Source organism: Apis dorsata, unplaced genomic scaffold (assembly GCF_000469605.1).
Source record: "Apis dorsata unplaced genomic scaffold, Apis dorsata 1.3 scaffold_170, whole genome shotgun sequence".
In the NCBI taxonomy this organism is placed as follows: domain Eukaryota; kingdom Metazoa; phylum Arthropoda; class Insecta; order Hymenoptera; family Apidae; genus Apis; species Apis dorsata.
This window is the reverse complement of record NW_006263458.1, coordinates 185,617-203,065: the sequence shown is the minus strand read 5'-3', so window position 1 is coordinate 203,065 and position 17,449 is coordinate 185,617. Positions and strand designations below refer to the sequence as shown.

General features: G+C 30.4%; 3 protein-coding genes across 4 annotated transcripts in view; 2 read left to right on the top strand and 1 right to left on the bottom strand.

The window, feature by feature from the left end:
* The window catches only part of LOC102672654 (nucleoredoxin-like), a 10,778-nt gene extending 272 nt beyond the window's left edge, over positions 1 to 10,506 (top strand). The window contains exons 2-8 of the mRNA XM_031509724.1: positions 1 to 479; positions 8,407 to 8,676; positions 9,056 to 9,156; positions 9,273 to 9,468; positions 9,547 to 9,637; positions 9,728 to 9,864; positions 9,937 to 10,506. The exon at positions 1 to 479 is cut by the window's left edge and continues 1 nt beyond it. Coding sequence (XP_031365584.1) covers positions 1 to 479; positions 8,407 to 8,676; positions 9,056 to 9,156; positions 9,273 to 9,468; positions 9,547 to 9,637; positions 9,728 to 9,864; positions 9,937 to 10,164 — 1,502 coding nt within the window. The 3' untranslated portion in view covers positions 10,165 to 10,506. The remainder of the gene's footprint in view (positions 480 to 8,406; positions 8,677 to 9,055; positions 9,157 to 9,272; positions 9,469 to 9,546; positions 9,638 to 9,727; positions 9,865 to 9,936) is intronic.
* Positions 10,507 to 10,838: 332 nt separating this feature from the next.
* On the bottom strand, positions 10,839 to 13,875 carry LOC102672339 (cell division control protein 45 homolog). Of its 2 annotated transcripts, XM_006614141.2 has the most exons (9): positions 13,654 to 13,867; positions 13,289 to 13,441; positions 12,990 to 13,199; positions 12,720 to 12,887; positions 12,408 to 12,643; positions 11,955 to 12,291; positions 11,463 to 11,857; positions 11,302 to 11,378; positions 10,839 to 11,207 (listed from the first exon to the last, which is right to left on the bottom strand). In XM_006614141.2, the coding sequence occupies exons 1-9, from the start codon at positions 13,702 to 13,704 to the stop codon at positions 11,143 to 11,145; spliced, it is 1,692 nt and encodes a 563-aa protein (XP_006614204.1). In that variant the 5' UTR covers positions 13,705 to 13,867; the 3' UTR covers positions 10,839 to 11,142. The 2 variants fall into 2 exon arrangements, with proteins under 2 accessions (XP_006614204.1, XP_006614205.1); XM_006614142.2 differs by lacking the exon at positions 11,302 to 11,378 and having other exon boundaries at positions 10,859 to 11,207; positions 13,654 to 13,875.
* A 391-nt stretch (positions 13,876 to 14,266) lies between these two features.
* LOC102672200 (H/ACA ribonucleoprotein complex subunit 4) lies at positions 14,267 to 17,171 on the top strand. Its single transcript, XM_006614140.1, has 8 exons — positions 14,267 to 14,390; positions 14,746 to 14,870; positions 14,962 to 15,294; positions 15,374 to 15,784; positions 15,882 to 16,002; positions 16,145 to 16,383; positions 16,470 to 16,697; positions 16,771 to 17,171. Exons 1-8 carry the CDS (start codon positions 14,378 to 14,380, stop codon positions 16,852 to 16,854), a joined length of 1,554 nt encoding a protein of 517 aa, XP_006614203.1. The 5' UTR covers positions 14,267 to 14,377; the 3' UTR covers positions 16,855 to 17,171.
* The last annotated feature ends 278 nt before the right edge of the window (positions 17,172 to 17,449 follow it).

The following is a 17,449-nucleotide window of genomic DNA, read 5'->3' as shown; positions in this document are numbered from 1 at the left end:
GCTGTAGCGAGCAGGCATCATCCAGCTCGGGAAACGTAACGAAAAAGTCACCTGCGGCCGCCGCGAAATCAGTCTGTTGGCAACATAGACTGTTCGGTAAACAACTGTCGCGGTGCAGTCAGGTTAATCAGCAAGACACAAAACCGTGCGATGCAAGTGGTATGCTCATCGATGAAGACGGTCGACCAACTTGTGAAGTGATCGGTGTATACTTTAGTTTCATTAATCCCGGTGCTACCTGCGATGACTTTACACGTCAACTACTTGATTTGTACACGAATGTCAACTTGTCGCATACGGAGAATGACCGGGATGCAGAAAATTCCAGCAGAGGAAGAGAAAGGAGGAAAAAGTTCGAGGTCGTGCACGTGGTTCTTTGGAGTAACGTAGCCGATGTCCTCGACTTTGAAGAGAGTTTCCGTGCACACGTTTCCGAGTTACCCTGGTTGGCTGTACCGAATTTAGATTATGAGAGGAAGGTAAAATTTATTACTTTTATTTCTTTATTTTCTTTTGATTACATTAACTCTATTTATTAAAATATTTTTAGATATAATTTTTGTTGTATTTTTATTTTATTGAATTTTTTTCTTATTTTTCTATCTTTTCTATACATATATATAGGAATATCCTAATATACAATAGATATATATATATTTATATCTATTATATGCAACTATATTAAATAATACATACATATACATACATAATATGCATACTAATATACATACATATACATTAGTATTAATATATATTTGTTTTATAAATTTTTTAAAATAACATTAACAATTTCATTAATAATCTTATTATAATTTAACAAAAATTCTTTTTCTAAAGTTTTTAAGAAACGAGAAAGATATATATGCCTGTTTAAAATATTTTCATTTATTATCTATTTTTTTATTTTACATTTTATGCGCGCAATATATTTTCCTTTTTTCGTTCGTTTTGGTTCAGCAATTTTTTATTTTAAAATTATAATAAACGAAAGAACAATTTTAAATTCTACTTCCATTCATTTTTTAAAACGATATCACAGAATCTTTATTGTTTTGATTAACGTAGTCATGTATAAATTTCAATTAAATTCGATTATATTATATATTTTTAAGTCAAATAATAGTTGAAATGGCTATTCAAATAATTTCTAACATTTCACAAATTATAAAAATATGTGTTTCCATCAATTTAAAAAAATATATAAAAATAAATGATTTCCATGTTTCATTTCACAACTTACAGTTTTTTTTTCGTATATTTTACGATTTTTCGTCTGCTATGCGAATTTTACGGTCAGACGGGCTATGATCAATTGAGGCGAGCGTATCATTTGAAATTTGTATACACATGTCTGTCATAAAGTTACACATGTACACATAGAAGGGGTACACATGCCGTTATGCAGAAGGACCGTGCGCGCAGTGCCTTTTTTATTTCCAACGGGTGTTTTAACCCCTCGCCAGACGTGCTATTTAGGGTCCGATTTTATTTGCACCGACACACAAGGCAGAGTCGACTTTCTCTAACTAAAAATCGTTCGTAATATTTTCTACAAAACATCTGCTCCTCTATAGCTTGCTACGAATATGCTTTCAGTTCAGATCAAATGTTGTTTTTTAATGACATCGATGAAATTCGTTTCTGTAAAAGTTTTTTTTGAAATTCTTTCCTTTTTTTTTTATATTTTATACATAAAATTTTTAAATTACATAGTATAAAAGATATGCTTATAAAAATAATAATCTTAAATATTTTAATAAAAGATTAATATTAATTAAAATAAAATTTCTTTACAGAAAGAGCCGTATGAACTGTAAATTTTCAAACGAATAATTTTAAAAATCTTACAAAGTATTTGCATTATTTTTTATTTATTATTCGTTTTAATTGAAAACGAGTAAATGAATAAATCCAAATTGAGATGAGAAATGTTATTTGTGGAGATTAAATGCAGACGGCAGACCGGCTTCGTACATTGATCTTTTCATCACCCACGCACCTCGATGATGACGCACATATCTCTTGTCTCGAAAGTTTGAGTGACTCTACGTTACATTACTGCACTTTGCACACACACATAACAGATATTCGGTTTCCCCCGTGTTACTTTTTATCCATGTTAACGAGGTTCTAGTGCATTGGTGTAACGAATTCAAAAGGAAAAAGGAAAAGAGGAATAAAGAAAAAGAAAGTAACGTATAGCTTTCTATATCGAAGTTCGAGTCAACTGGTTGAATCGTTTGTGCATATAGATAGAGATACAAAATTTCTATGAAAGATGACAATTCTTGATACTTATTCAGTGTATACGCATTAGCGGCATGTGAATGTAAGAAGCGATCGGAGGTCGTTATTCTGTCTTTTTTCCACGATCATTAGTCAAGCCACTCAAGTTATTCGTGTTTGTAATACATATACATATACTCAACAGTCTGATTCGTGAGTAAATGTAACGATAAGCGTCCTGCGCAATTAGCGTCAAGTAGCTTCGTGATTCTTCCTTGCTCGTTATTCCGCCTATCTACCTGATCCATGTTGGGAATCACCCCCTTGAAATCGTAGCTTCTTTGTACACCGTTCCATTCATTTAACAATGAGAAGAGCAACTTTCGTTTCTGAAACGTAGTAAGAAAGAAACGATCAAATTCTCCCTTCTCTTTCTCCCGTACACACATAATCTCCTTTTTCAACTCTTATTTAAAGAAATCTGAGACCTGAATTCCCAATGAATATTGAGAATCTCTAAACATCCTTTAAGCAAACTTTTAATTCTTTGTCGAAATGTTTTAAATGATATTTTATAATGTTATAATATAAATTCAATAAGATAATTAAGAAAAGATACTTCAAAAAGATGATTAAGTAATTGGAAGAGGTTATGTATAATAAAGCTATCGCAACGTTACCATGCATCGTTAATACAGATCGTATTGACCTCTGTTGGCAGTTTCTGAGGTTGATATCTTCTTAAAAAAGAAATAAAGAATTGTCCAGTTTGTTTGACAAAATTGAACGTTTACTAGTGATGTGGTACGAGGGGATAGTGCTACAATGTCCGGCTGCTTGAACAGCTAAGTAATAGAGGTACGCTGCTCATCGTTTGTACGACGTAAACCGTTTCATAAAGGTACACGCCTTTACCTTGGATGGGGAAGCAGCCGAGAAAAAGAGTGAAGCCGACCAACCTTTGCATTCGGGGTGGCCGACCCATATCTTCCGCAAATAGCTTTCTCATTCGACCGGCGAGATCAAGAAAGCGACGAAAGGTAGCAAACGAAAAGAGAGGAGAGATACGTGTTTATGTTTGAATATACATCGGAAGGAAAGAGAGAGTGAATCGGTGGCGATGCAGGTCTCTTCCCACGAAAACGAGTGAAATGGAAGGAAGAAAAAAGGAATAAGAGAAACGTTGGAATCTAGATAGACTGTGAGGTAGTTCGTACACAGAGTGGCCCGTACGCGGCGCTATGTAATCCCTTTCCCTCTCTTTGCCTCCTTTCCACCCACCCATATCCACTCCTCTCCTGCTCCTGTCTGCTTTTTAGCTGGCATATCGTGTAGATTACACACGACCTACTCGGCAGTGGTCAAAGGAAAAGTGAAGTACGTGCGAATCGCCCGAATAAATGTATTCCAGTGCCTATGACTCGAAAACTCGCGTGAAACCTTCCCAATGCTTTGACGTTGTACAACCAACAGTATCATACTGATAAAAGTGGTAAAAAATTGCACGAGAAAAAAAATTAAATGTTTCTACGTCATTTGCCGCAAACGTACGGATGCTCTCTCAGTGTCTTTTATCTATTTAATTCGTCTCGCCAGAGATCATCTTAATTCAACTTATTTAAGCGACATTAATTTTCTTTTGTGTTTCTTTTTTTTTTTTCTTTCTTTTTCTTTTAGAGCATACTTCGATGACATCGTGAATCTCAAACACGTATCCATTGTCGTTCGTTAACCCTTATAAAATCGATGCGAACTATTCTTCCATATTCCGCAATATTTTTGTACGTAAATGTATAGTCGTTGCGTGTAATTGAAAGCATGGTAGTCTTAAGACGCTGCTGGGGTTGACCAATGGAAATACAGTGGTCTCGTCAGTCTCGGTCGGACGAGAGATGTCGGGAGGCCGCGATATCTGTATATACCAGGGGTGCGCAACTACATATAGCAAGAATCTATCTTCATCCCTTCGTTATTAACGTTCATAAATCACGTTACATCGAATTATATTTAATCTATATTATAAATACACATATGTAATACAAATCATTAAACATTTATGTAACGAAATGAAAGATACGCAAAATTTTATCCATAATTTAACGTAAATTAAATAAAAATTCTAAAGCTAATAAAATTCAAGAACATTAATGGAATAGATGAAAAACAAATGAACGGTTATTTTCTTTCATAATTTTTATTTTATTATACACTTATATAATTTCAACATATATTTTTATTAAGATTATTTTTCATTTTTTCGATTATCAAAAGATTCGTAAATTTGAATTCAAACGAATCTTGATAAGAAAGGTAATCTTGGAAAGATATTTGTACATTCGTGAATAAGATATTGTCGCAAGTATAATGCGTACAAGAGTAAACCGTTTAACGGTAAGAAAGTTTTTCCGCAAAATTTACCGCGACAAAGCGGGTGTTGTGCACCTCTGCCGTTCACGAAGGAGGCGATTGAACGCGCGCGAACGAGTCAACAGTGATCTCATCCCTTCCCCTCCATCGCTCGTCTTCTACCCGATGTCACGGTATGGCAAGGGGTTTCCCTTGCCGAGGAGAGAGAAAGAGAAAGAGAGAGACCAAGCGGCAGAGTGTCTGGTAGAAAACGAACAGTAAAAAACATTCACTTTTTAAATTATCCTGTCCATTTCCTATCTAAAAATATTTTCTTCCGCATTCATATTCATTCAAAATAACTAGAAACAACATAATTCCTTTCAATTATCGATTTTAACAAATGCAATCTTTCTTATCGACGGATATTCGACGTTCGATTATCGTTACAAATATACCTACCAAGGAATATATCTAATTTTATCCACGTTTCAATCATACACGCGTATATACGCTCGATGAAAATAATGGTATGACGCGAATATTTTTCGTACCGATACAAACCCCGGGTGGAGAAAGGGAATCGACGAGGGTAAGCGGGCGATGGAGCAAGGACGACACAGGGGAACGAGCAAGCAGGAGCGATGGAAGTGGCGTGGTAGGGGACATACAGACCACCGGGGGAAATAACGACAGCACCGTGGAGCGAGCGGCAGCAAGGGAGGACGTACGCGTTATCGACCGCTCGAGACGGAGACGGCGAACGAATGTATATATACGCGGAGCGTAGGAACGAGTGAGAAAGCGGCGTAGGAAATATACGAAGGGACGAGGTAATGCCTCCCTGTGGAGGGTCGCGATAACGTACGACGTCGCGCGTTCGGCTACCTAGAGAAGACCCTTCTTGCCTTATTCCGACGCTCGCCCCTTTTGTGTGCTCGCGGTCGCAACGTATCGACTGAGAATTTTACCTCGTTCTTTGATTTCGTTCGATTCGCGGGGAGAAAACCTTCGCGGAAACTATGGAGAGAAAAGAAAAGTGCCAGGATGAAAGTTTCGGTGTAGGATCGATCGATTTGTTTGCCAACGGAGCTCGCGACAGGTGTTGGTTACCAAAGATTTATTGAAATCTCTCTTTCTCTCTTTCTCCCTTCCTCTTTTTATCTCTGATTCTTTTGAACACTGATGGAGACATCCTTTTGTCTCCGGCCGACAGCTATTCGATCCTTTTGCTTGCTTCACTATCGTTTTCGTTTCAAATGGAATGGATTGAATGAATTCTAAGAATGTTGTTTCTGTTGAATTTTTTAAACATTTTTAAATGACAAAGTTGTCAAAATTTATTGATTATGAAATCAATGATATTTATAATATTTTTAGAAATCGAACGATATAAATAGAGAGGGTAATAAGGGCGGGGGGGTAATAATAAAAAGTAAAAGGAATAATTATATGAGAAACGATGACATGAGATTATATGAGAGCGATGACATGAACGAATTATTCGTCATCAAAAAATCTGAAATGATTGAAAATTATATCATCTCTTAGACTGTTCTTCATTATCTAGTCTGGTATAAAAGCCTTCTGCAATATGTCCATTGTGCTTCGATCTCGTCTGCTCCTTTTGTTCTCTTGTAATCAGACAGCTTAACGGGAATCGGTATTCAATGCTAACGAACATTGTGATCGATCATCTTTCTAAGAGAACTATGTAAGTTTTTTTCCATTGAGATCGGTCAATGCACGTTTTATGATCTCAAAAATCGATGAATTTGTTTCGAATATATTTTAAGGATTATGTTATTTATTTATTTATATTTTATAATATTGTATATATAAATCTCTAACAATTTAATAAGATTATCGAATATATTTTCTTTACAAAAAAATATAATACGAAATTTAGTAATCTCTAAATTAAATTAAAAAAATAACATCAAAAGCATCTTCTTCATTACACTAGTTCATTTCAAAGTACAAGAAATTCAGAACAGCACAGCTGAAGAAAATAGTTACAGCTGCCGCCTATTTCAGAATTCACAAAAGAATTTCCACTGAGGTCTGTAGCTTTCGAGATAGCTATCCTCCTTTATCACCACTGAAGCAGGAGCTTCTCTTTCGCTTTCTTATCATCTCTGTTTTCACGGTTGATGCTACTACAATCGTGCAGTCTGCTAGAAGAGACCGACAATCCTTATTATCAACGGAACTCCGTTCACTAACCTTTGTGTACCATCAAAATGTAGACATCTTCTTTTTTTTAAAAAAAAAGAAAAAAACGAAAGAAAAAAATTGCCAATATTTTTCTCGATTCACGCATAGCAATGAAAGTGTTGACTATTACTTATTCAGAAAGAAACGAAAATCTGACATATCGTCCGGATTATCCTTGTGTATACATTTTTTTCTTGTACATCTTTTCTTATCTTTTTCGGCTTGAAAAACTTTCAACCAGTTTCTGCTATCATGCTCAAGCCCTTTTCCTCCATCTCCCTTCCACTCCCTTCCCTTTTTTGCTTCTTGTAGTACTGTAATCATGCAGTGCTGGGGTAGAAGGGATAGCACTCATTGTCAGCAGACATTACTCCCCTGTAGACACTCGTTGCGCCCTTTTTCGCCGTGCTTGAATTTCGTTGCGTGCTAGAAGGATAACGAAAGAAACAGAGGAGGGCGCTGCGTGTTACGAATTTCTTGAACGTGCACACACGCGTTGCTCCGTTCGCTTTATCGCCGTTCGCGTTATTCCTCTCACGCTTCCTGAAATTGATGGGTTTCGATCTCTCTCTTCTTCTTCCCCCTTTCTCTCTCTCTCTCTCTCTGTCTTTCTTTTTTTAACTCGTAGCCAATACTCACGCGCTGTGCGAGCTGAATTCAAACGGCGATTTACATGACGGAACACGATCTTTTGTAAAATCATGCGATGTAAAACATTGATGGGAATTGCATTATGGCTTTGATTAGTGTAATTTACGATTATTGAATGGCAAGAAAGTTCTAGTTAAAAACACGTTGGCACGTAGAGTTTTCCCTCTTTTATTAATTATCTATAATGTTGTTTTGCCGGGAGAGCGAGATAGCGTTCCAAACGTATCGTATTTCGACGCAATTTTTTGTACACGAGTTTAGGATAAAACTTTTTAAATTATTTGCTTTTGACATCCTTTGTTCTCACGTTACTCATATATCTATGTATATCTAGTAATATTTAGAGAGTGAATAATTTCTATCAACACGTTTGGTGGTCTGAATGAAAAAAGTCCTAGATATATTCGTTATTGATTTCTTTCAAAAAAAAAAAAAAAAAAAAAATTATAAGAAAAGTCTCTTTCTTTTTTTATAAAATTAAAATTTTTTTTTTTTGATTTGTTTCAAAAAAAAAAAAAAAAAAAAAAGAATTTACATTTATATAAATAGAATGAGACAATTCTATTACAATTAATTCTTTATTTAATGATCAATTAAAAATTTCAATTATAGAATAATTATATATATTTTATCAAATTATATTATTTAACCTTAATTTTCAACAAAATTATATAAACGTTAGATAGTACAGATTTCTACTTTTTAAATAATATTTGTTTCTCACTTCTTCGCTGTTTGGCGAGAAAAAGCTGAGACACCCTGTATATAATTATATACTTTGTTCTCGATTTCATACTTTGATCGGGGCACCAAACTGCAGAGATTATTGCTACCCGTCGAATATAAATCTCTTACGACATAAAACAAAGAACCGGTAACTCTCGCGAATATTTATGAAGAAGGTTTTAAGGATCTCACGATCGACAATGAAATACTCTTACAGGCGATCAAGTATCTCTTTTACAGACCAGACTGACTCGGAGGTATCGGATAAAGGCCGGTGTACCGACTTTGATTTTATTGGACGGTTCTAACGGCTCGGTGGTAACCAGAGGAGGCGTAGAGCGAACCATCGCCGATCCGAGCGGGGCTGAATTTCCTTGGAAGCCTCCTCATCCGAAAGCTGCACTCGAGGATGGACCCTTATTGTCATGTGGGGCACGCGATAGTAACGAACCCATGCTACACGAGGAATTGCGTCATTGCTTTAAGGGTGTTTACTTCAGCGCACACTGGGTATATATGTATTTATGTATTATACGTATAATAATACACGATCGTATTGTTACAAATTTTCCAAGGATATTGGAAAACTGATATATACACTTATGTATATATTTTTTCTAATTATAAACTGTTTGTGCTCCAGTTTTTCTTCGCCATTGATCGATTAGCAATTTCAATCTATTTTATCTCTTATGCTGTTCAAGTTAAAAATTTATTAAAATCTTATATAAGATATGTAAGAGAATATATATAAAAATTTCAATTAATAAATTTTATTTATTAAGATAGAAAAAAAACATTGTATAGTTAACGTGTTGAAACGAATCTTCATTAAAGTATAAAAGTATAGGAATATATATATATATATTTTTTTTTGTGTGTTTTATAGTGTCCACCTTGTAAAGCATTTACCCCACAACTTGTGGATACCTATCAGCGAATTCGAGAGAGAGGTCACGATTTCGAAGTAATTTTCGTGAGTTCAGATAGGTAAATTATTAAAAAATATATACATTATTTATTTATTTTTAATATAAAATGAAATATATCTTATGTTATAGTATAGTATTTGTAAGTTAATATTTATGACTTTTATGATATTATAGGAGTGAAGAATCTTATAACGTTTATATTGAAACGATGCCTTGGTTGAGGATACCTTTTAGTCAAGAAGAGAGACGACGAAAATTAGCGAGAGCTCTCGACGTACAAGCAATACCCACTTTAGTGATACTTGATCCTCGAGATAATATTATAACTTTGGATGGTCGAGCAGAGTTAATCGAAGATCCTGAAGGGCTGGTAAGTGAAAATTTGCAGAATTGACTACGATTATTTTATCATTTCGTTCTTTTTGTGATATTTTTTTTAATTTTTCAGAATTTTCCGTGGACCAGTCGTTTGGTGAATATTTTAACTGAAAAATATGCTACTTCATTGCACGATGCACCGGCAATTATTCTTTTTGTCGGTAAGTTTATTTTGTAATTTTTATGTACAAAATGGTGAAAAAGAAAATTTTCTAATTGATTTTTTTTACCTCATTATTATATCTTAACAGAAGGTGAAGATTGTGAGATTCAATTCGCAGAAAGCGTATTATTGCCAGCAGCACAAGCATACAGACAAGATAGACCTGATTATGATCCAAATTATGATGATCCAGATGATATTTTACAGTTTTATATAGCATTAGATGTAAGGATTGATTTTATATAAATATAATAGATATATTTATTCTTAATCTAATGGATATTATTCTTATTGTAGTGTGAAACGTCGGATATTCTTCGTGAATTTGTCGGTTTAGATGATGCTGTGCCCCTCTTAACAGCAATTGATATACCTCGAGGAGTTTATGTAGTTATGGAGGATGGTGCCGAAATAACTGTAGATTCTGTACAACAATTTGTCGATGGATTTCGTAATGACAAATTACCTATAAACAAAATAGCCGCGGTACATAAAACTGGTAAAAATGATTACGTTTCTACTTGAATTTTTTTAAAATCAATTGACAATTTTATACAAAATATTGGAAGCCATATGAAGGAAGGAGCAGTTAAGTTTTTAAGTGGTCATTATACAACCACAAAAAAAGAAACCCCATCCTCTCTTCTCAATCCTATCTCTGTGATACCATTGCTCCTTTCGTAGGAAGGATCTTGCGTAAAATGGCGCTTGTATTCGCACACCCTTTTGTGGAAGTAACCAAAAGACATGTATTATATATCATAGTCAATAAAAACTGAGCGAATTGTATTTTTAAGTGTACACACATGCACACGTTAATATATTATATAATGTATTACTTAATAAACGCCAAATGAACACGTCGAACATATCTTGAATTAGCAAATATTCGTTATTAATTCAATTCTCCGTATAATTACTAATCGTTAATTTCATGTTTTAATTAAAATTATTTTACAAATTAAAAAATAAATGAATGTAAAAAATTGAATAAATTTATTGATACTTTTTTTTAAGTTAATTTTGTTTTTATATAAAAAATTATACCTATTATATATCATTTATATTACAAATTTATATGTTATTTTATTTCTTATGTTACGTTTTAGCCTGGATGATTTTGATTATTATTTGAATCATATTTATTTCATTGAAAATATTTTTTTAACCAATTAATTCGTGAAAAAGGAAATAATAGTAAATGAAAATTTCACAATACATATAGCATTAATTTTGTTTTGTACACGTATCTACAATATGATTAAAGCTAAATTTGTCACTAGTTATAAAAGAAATATTACTAATTTATATTCATTAGTTACAATATGTCACAAAAAATGTCATAAAAAATAAAACATATTTAATTGATCCCATCGTCGTATTTTTTAAAAAGATTTCATTATCATTATTTTGTACTATTTTTCTAAAAAATAAATAATAAGAAAATTCTTTTTTCAAAAGATTTTCAAAAAATTTTCATATGTCAAATAAATCATTAAAATTTTAAGCTAGAAGTGCTGCCAGAGCATCCAAAAATTTTGGTCTTTCTTCAATTTTCAGTCTTATTACTGAAACATAAAATATTAATATTTAAAAAATTTTTTAAAAATTACTACTAAAATTATATTTTAAAAATAAAAAATTAAAAAAAGTATAACATACTTGTTGTATCAAAATAATCTGCTTCTATATAACAATTTGTATTTTTAGCTGCTTGTTCAAAAGCTCTTCCAAATAAACTATAATTATAAAATATCATAAGATAATTCAACATTCTTTTAAAATATTTTCATAATGAATTTAAATTAATTATTTATAATTACCTTCTTGGTTGATCTTCACACACTGGAGGTATACCAACCATAAAACATAGACGCTCTTCTGCATTATATATTGAAGAAGCTACAAGTGGCCATTCTGATGCGCGTCTATTTTTCGAAGAATCTACATAAGCCTTTAAGGTAAACTGAGCCAACATCATCAATGAGTATGGATGCGCAAATACAAGACTGTCAGCAGTTCCGTCTGAAATAATTATGTAAAGAAATGAACCAGCACTTTTAATTTGCTTCATTTGTAAAATTGCCTGTGCAGTCTTAAAAATACTAATAAGCATAAGCTTTGCTTTTTCTACGCCGTTTTCTAAAATATCTTTTTTTGTGCGAGATAAACAATCCGACGCATCTAAAAAACAGCGTTGTGGTAACTTTTCCTTTGACTGAAACATTAAAAAAAAGTTAATATACTAACATGTTATTTTAAAAGTCATTAAATAACTAACAACTAACATAGATATGTAAGTACTAAAAACTTACAGAAGATTCCATTAAAGCAAGCATAGCATAAACTATATCTGAAGCACAATATTTAAATTTATAACCATATTGAAGAGTAAAACTTGTCCCAATTACAGTATCTAGTTTATATTTTCCTGCTAATTTTTCAACCATTTGTCTCAATTCTTGTCTAAGTGCAAGATCCATTGCAGAAAATCGTTGCTTTGATTGTGCTAAGGGTAAACCCATTTCTGCTAATAATTCCTTTAACCGTTGTTCTCCTCTAAGAGACCAAAGTCGTAATGACACTGCAGTTGGTACTGTATGTCTTAAACTAGCTTCTACAGTCCAATGTCGATATAATACAAGTAAAAGACTACATTTCTATGTAAAGAAATAAATTTTATATTATATCACATTATATTATATTACATCAATTTTATATTACATTATATACTATAAATTTTACAAAAATTTAATTCTAAAGGATACTCTTTATCATAAGTAATTTTTACTGCACTTTGCTGCTGTGGTTTATCATCTTCAGTTCCTTGTTTATGAGATAATCTAGATACATGGGCTTGAAGAAAACCTTCTTCGAGTATACTTAATCTTGATTCTATTTTATCAAGAATAGTTCGTTCTGTACAACCAACTATAGCCCACCAAATCATATCTAGATTATCTTTTGACATACTCCATGCCATTTCATACATAAGCATTGCACTCTATAGAAATATAAAATATATTTTAATTCTTATATTCTATAAAAATTTTATATTCATATATTTTAATAATCCATACTGATTTGCCATAGTAACTATATTGCGTGTAATTAAATAAAATAGTTGCTCTTTTCTCAGACCACTCTCTTCGTCCAGCTCTTTTAATAATATCTTCTTCATTTAACCTTCGTCTTTTTCTTTGAGATTCATCATTGTCTAATTCTTCATTTGTTTCACTTTCATCAGACTAAAAATTGCAAAAAAAGTTTTTCCAATATATTTATTATTTATATATTGTCCAATATCCAATTAAATTAATAATAATAAAAAATCAAAACAAATTAATTACTGAATCATCTTTGAAAATATCATTATATTCTGGAATTTCATCATCTTCATCAATTTTACCAAGTATGCGTACTTGATCTTCTGAATATACATTACATAAATCATAAGGCCTATGGCTATCAAGAACATAAAATATCACAGATTCTACAGGTTGTAATAAATCCACCAAGTCTAATGTACCTCCACAATTTATAAAAATAACATTTTTTATCTAAATAAATATTAAATATTAATAAAGTTTAATACAAGGAAATATACTGTACTATATATGTACTTATGTGTTTCTTAAATTTTTATTACATCTTCACAATTTTCTTCAAAAGCATGAACCATATCTTGAATACCTTGAACAGGTACAAGTGTATATATCATATTATCATTTTTAAGTAATTGTTGTAAAATTCTACAGGCACAAATAGCATCAACATCAAAATTAACCAACAGTAGGCATCTCTATAATAAAGAATTTATATTAATATTTTCAATTACATAAAACAATTGAAAATAAGATAAATTATATAATAATGTATCCAAAAAAAATAAATTAAATAGATTGTAGAATAATTTAAAAATGTATTTATAATTTTATATTTTATATTTTAATAGAAAAAAAACTTAACCTATATAACAATAAAATAACAAATTTTTAAAACAGAATAACTTACGTCATTTTTTATTAAACGATAAAATCCTCTTTCTAAGTTATCGACAAACATGATGCAGTGATTTTTGGCATGAGAATATTTTTTATATTCACTGCTCGGTTCTTATTGTATTTCACCGGTTTTACCCACCCCCAGTTTACCGCGTAAACTAACTTTCAATTCAAAAGTGGATGCTTGTTATGCAAAATATAAAACATTAGTATATCAATACAACTATAAATTCATAGCAATTATATAAAATATTTAAATTATTATTTATTCAGATTCTTTACATAATATGCAAAATTGTAAGATATAATATACAATATTTATATTTTATATTTTTATATAGTATAAAAGATATTTTTTTAAGAATTGAAAATATATAATCAAATTTAAATATAACTGATGGATACATAGAAAATATTACATATAGATATGAATGAAGTATTTTATGATAACCAACAATTTTTTATTTTTATTATTCTATATTATTAATATCAAAGTTATTTCTATTCTCTCTCTCTTTTTTCTTTTTTATTTAAAATTTAATATTCTAATAGATTAGATAAAATATTCTTTTTAATACTATTCTAATTTTATGTATTGTAGCATATCTAAACTATATATTACCAATGATACGAAGTAAATATATTGTACGCTGGACGCTAAATGCAGTGGCTCCCGCGTGTTTGGTGTCGCCTTGGATCATAAGAGTACACGTGTAGTTTCTACTTATTTCAAAATGGCAGAAAGCGGTAATTGTTATTAATTTTATTCGTATATTATGTTATTTAATGTAATATCTATTATATTGTATTTCTTAATTTAAATCAGCGTTTTTAATTTATGTACAAAAATGAGAAAACATATTTATCTTCTGTTATAAATATCAATTAAAAATTTAGCGGTATAAACACGTGTCTTGGTATCTAATAAAAATTCTATTAGAAATTTTGTTCTAATTGCAATATAATAAATATATTGTATATATTTATTTTATATAAAATTATTTCATTTATACGTATAATTGTTATGCTTAGAATAATCTTGATTTGTTGATACTTATAATAAACATAATTTCATAGGTTAATTTATATTTTTGTTATTTAGATAAAAGTAAAAAAAAAAGCAAAAAGAAATCTCTTGGAGAGATTCAAGCAACAATGAAATGTCAACTTGAACCTTCAGATGAAATTGTAAAACTTGAATACAAGGATTGGCCTCTTTTATTTAAAGTATGCGATATAAAATATATTAGTCTATTTTATAATTTAATTAATTTTTTTATGTAAATAAAATTAAATATAAACTATATATTTTTTTTAGAATTTTGACAAAATGCTTACTCGTACAAAACATTTTACACCTTTAACTAGTGGATCAACTCCTTTACACCGTACTTTATCTGAATATATAAAGTCTGGTTGCATTAATCTAGACAAACCATGTAATCCCTCATCACATGAAGTTGTTGCATGGATAAAAAGAATTTTGAAAGTAGAGAAAACTGGTCATTCTGGTACTTTAGATCCTAAAGTATCTGGATGCTTAATAGTATGCATTGATAGAGCAACAAGATTAGCTAAATCACAACAATCTGCTGGAAAAGAATATATTGCAGTTTTTAAATTACATTCTGCTCCAGAAAGTTTACAAAAGGTAAATATATTTATGTTAAAATTAAAATGTTATATTTATCATTAAGAAGTTAATATTATTAATAAAAAAATTAATATAGGTAAGTCAAGCATTAGAAAAATTACGTGGTGCACTCTTTCAACGACCACCACTTATCTCTGCAGTGAAGCGTCAGCTTCGTGTGAGAACAGTTTATGACAGTTGGTTCCTTGACTATGATGAAGAACGTAATATGGGAGTGTTTAGAGTTAGTTGTGAGGCTGGTTCATATATTAGAACTATTTGTGTTCATCTCGGCCTCTTCTTAGGCACTGGTTGTCAAATGCAAGAATTACGTAGAAATCGTTCAGGTGTTCAATCTGAAAATGATGGAATGGTTACTATGCATGATATACTTGATGCTCAATGGTTATATGAAAACCATGGAGATGAATCTTATTTGAGAAGAGTAATTAAACCATTAGAAGCACTTTTGATAAATCATAAAAGAATTATTGTAAAAGATAGTGCAGTATGTATTAATATATTATCTATAAATATATTTTTTATGAAGAAAAGAAAATATATTTCTTTGTAATTATTAATATTACATAATTATATTAATATAGGTAAATGCTATTTGTTATGGAGCTAAAATTATGTTACCAGGAATTTTAATGTATGATGATGGTATTGAATTGAATCAAGAAATTGTAATAGTGACTACAAAAGGTGAAGCTATAGCACTTGGTAAGTATAAATATAAAAAAAATTATATATTACTTATAATCCTAATTCAATTAATAATAGAATTTTTTATTATTTTTATCACTTAATTTTCACGTTTAAATAAATATTTTAAGATTCTATTCGCAATTTTTTTTTGTTATAGCTATAGCACTTATGACATCTCCTACAATGACAACTTGTGATCATGGTGTAGCTGCTAAAATTAAAAGAGTAATAATGGAAAGAGATGCATATCCAAGAAAATGGGGTTTGGGACCCAAAGCTTCCATAAAAAAGCATATGATAATTGAAGGAAAATTAGATAAATATGGGAAACCAAACGAAAATACACCTGCTGATTGGTTGGCAAATTATACAGACTATTCCGTATCTGCAATTAAGGTATTTAAATTTTGTTTCTTTTTTATTTTTTTTTATGTATGTTTAGTTATTAAAATTAATTTACTTAAGTTTTATATATTAATTAGACTGAAGAAAATGGAGTTACTGATCCTGTATCTAAGAAACGAAAATGGGAAGAATTAGTTTCACAATCTACAACAGAGGTTTCAATAAAAGAAGAAAAAATTGACGAATCAGAATTAACATCACCAAAAGAGAAGAAGAAAGATAAAAAAGAAAAGAAAAAAAAGAAGAAAAAAGAAAGGACAGAATCTGAAGCTGATGAATCTATGGTAGTAGAAGCTGCAACTGAGGTAAAATGATTTATATTTAATTTTCATATTTAATATTTATAAAAATAAAATATTTTATTATTATGATTAATAGGAATCGCCGATAAAAGAAGAAAAAAAGAAAAAGAAAAAGAAGAAAGATAAAGATCAACATCAAGAAGAACCACTTGCAAGTTGAAATAATTTCTTAAATATATATTATTAAAATATAACTATTTCAATTTTTTAAGAATAAGAAAAATGCTACACTACTTTATGAAAGTAAATGCAATCTCTTATTCAAAGATAATTCTTTAAAAATGTATACATATTCTGCAATCTTTGAAAGCTGTAAAAAAATATCCATATTCTGCAATATACATATATTATGGAACATTATATAAAATTGAAGAAGAAATATTTTATATGTTCTATAAACTTGTACAAATCATAATTCAAATCAGTTATATTTATAGTGGTCATTTAAATTATATTAAAAAATTCAATAATGCTATACTATCTTTTATTAGTAATTGAATAAGAATTATTAGCCAAGTATTATAAATTTTACAAATAATGAAAATATATTGATACAATATTTAGTATCAATAAATGTATATAAATAATGAATCCCATTTGCAAAGTACTGATATAGTATAATAAATTTTCATTAGAATTCTTTTATTGTAATAATATTTTTTAAATTATGCATTTAATACTATGCAGTACTGCACAGGGTTAACATTTTTGTATCATGAAAAATATTGTCATCTGTTGTTTTATTTTTTTTTTTT

Excerpts from the sequence above, each read along its gene's own strand:
- LOC102672339 (XM_006614141.2), bottom strand. The coding sequence starts at position 13,704 with ATGTTTGTCGATAACTTAGAAAGAGGATTTTATCGTTTAATAAAAAAT. Across the intron at positions 13,442-13,653 it reads ATCGTTTAATAAAAAATGAC|AGATGCCTACTGTTGGTTAA; the intron begins GTAAGTTATTCT and ends TCTTTATTATAG. Across the intron at positions 12,644-12,719 it reads ATAGTTACTATGGCAAATCA|AGTGCAATGCTTATGTATGA; the intron begins GTATGGATTATT and ends ATATTTCTATAG.
- LOC102672200 (XM_006614140.1), top strand. Across the intron at positions 15,785-15,881 it reads TTATTGTAAAAGATAGTGCA|GTAAATGCTATTTGTTATGG; the intron begins GTATGTATTAAT and ends ATATTAATATAG. Across the intron at positions 16,384-16,469 it reads ATTCCGTATCTGCAATTAAG|ACTGAAGAAAATGGAGTTAC; the intron begins GTATTTAAATTT and ends TATATTAATTAG.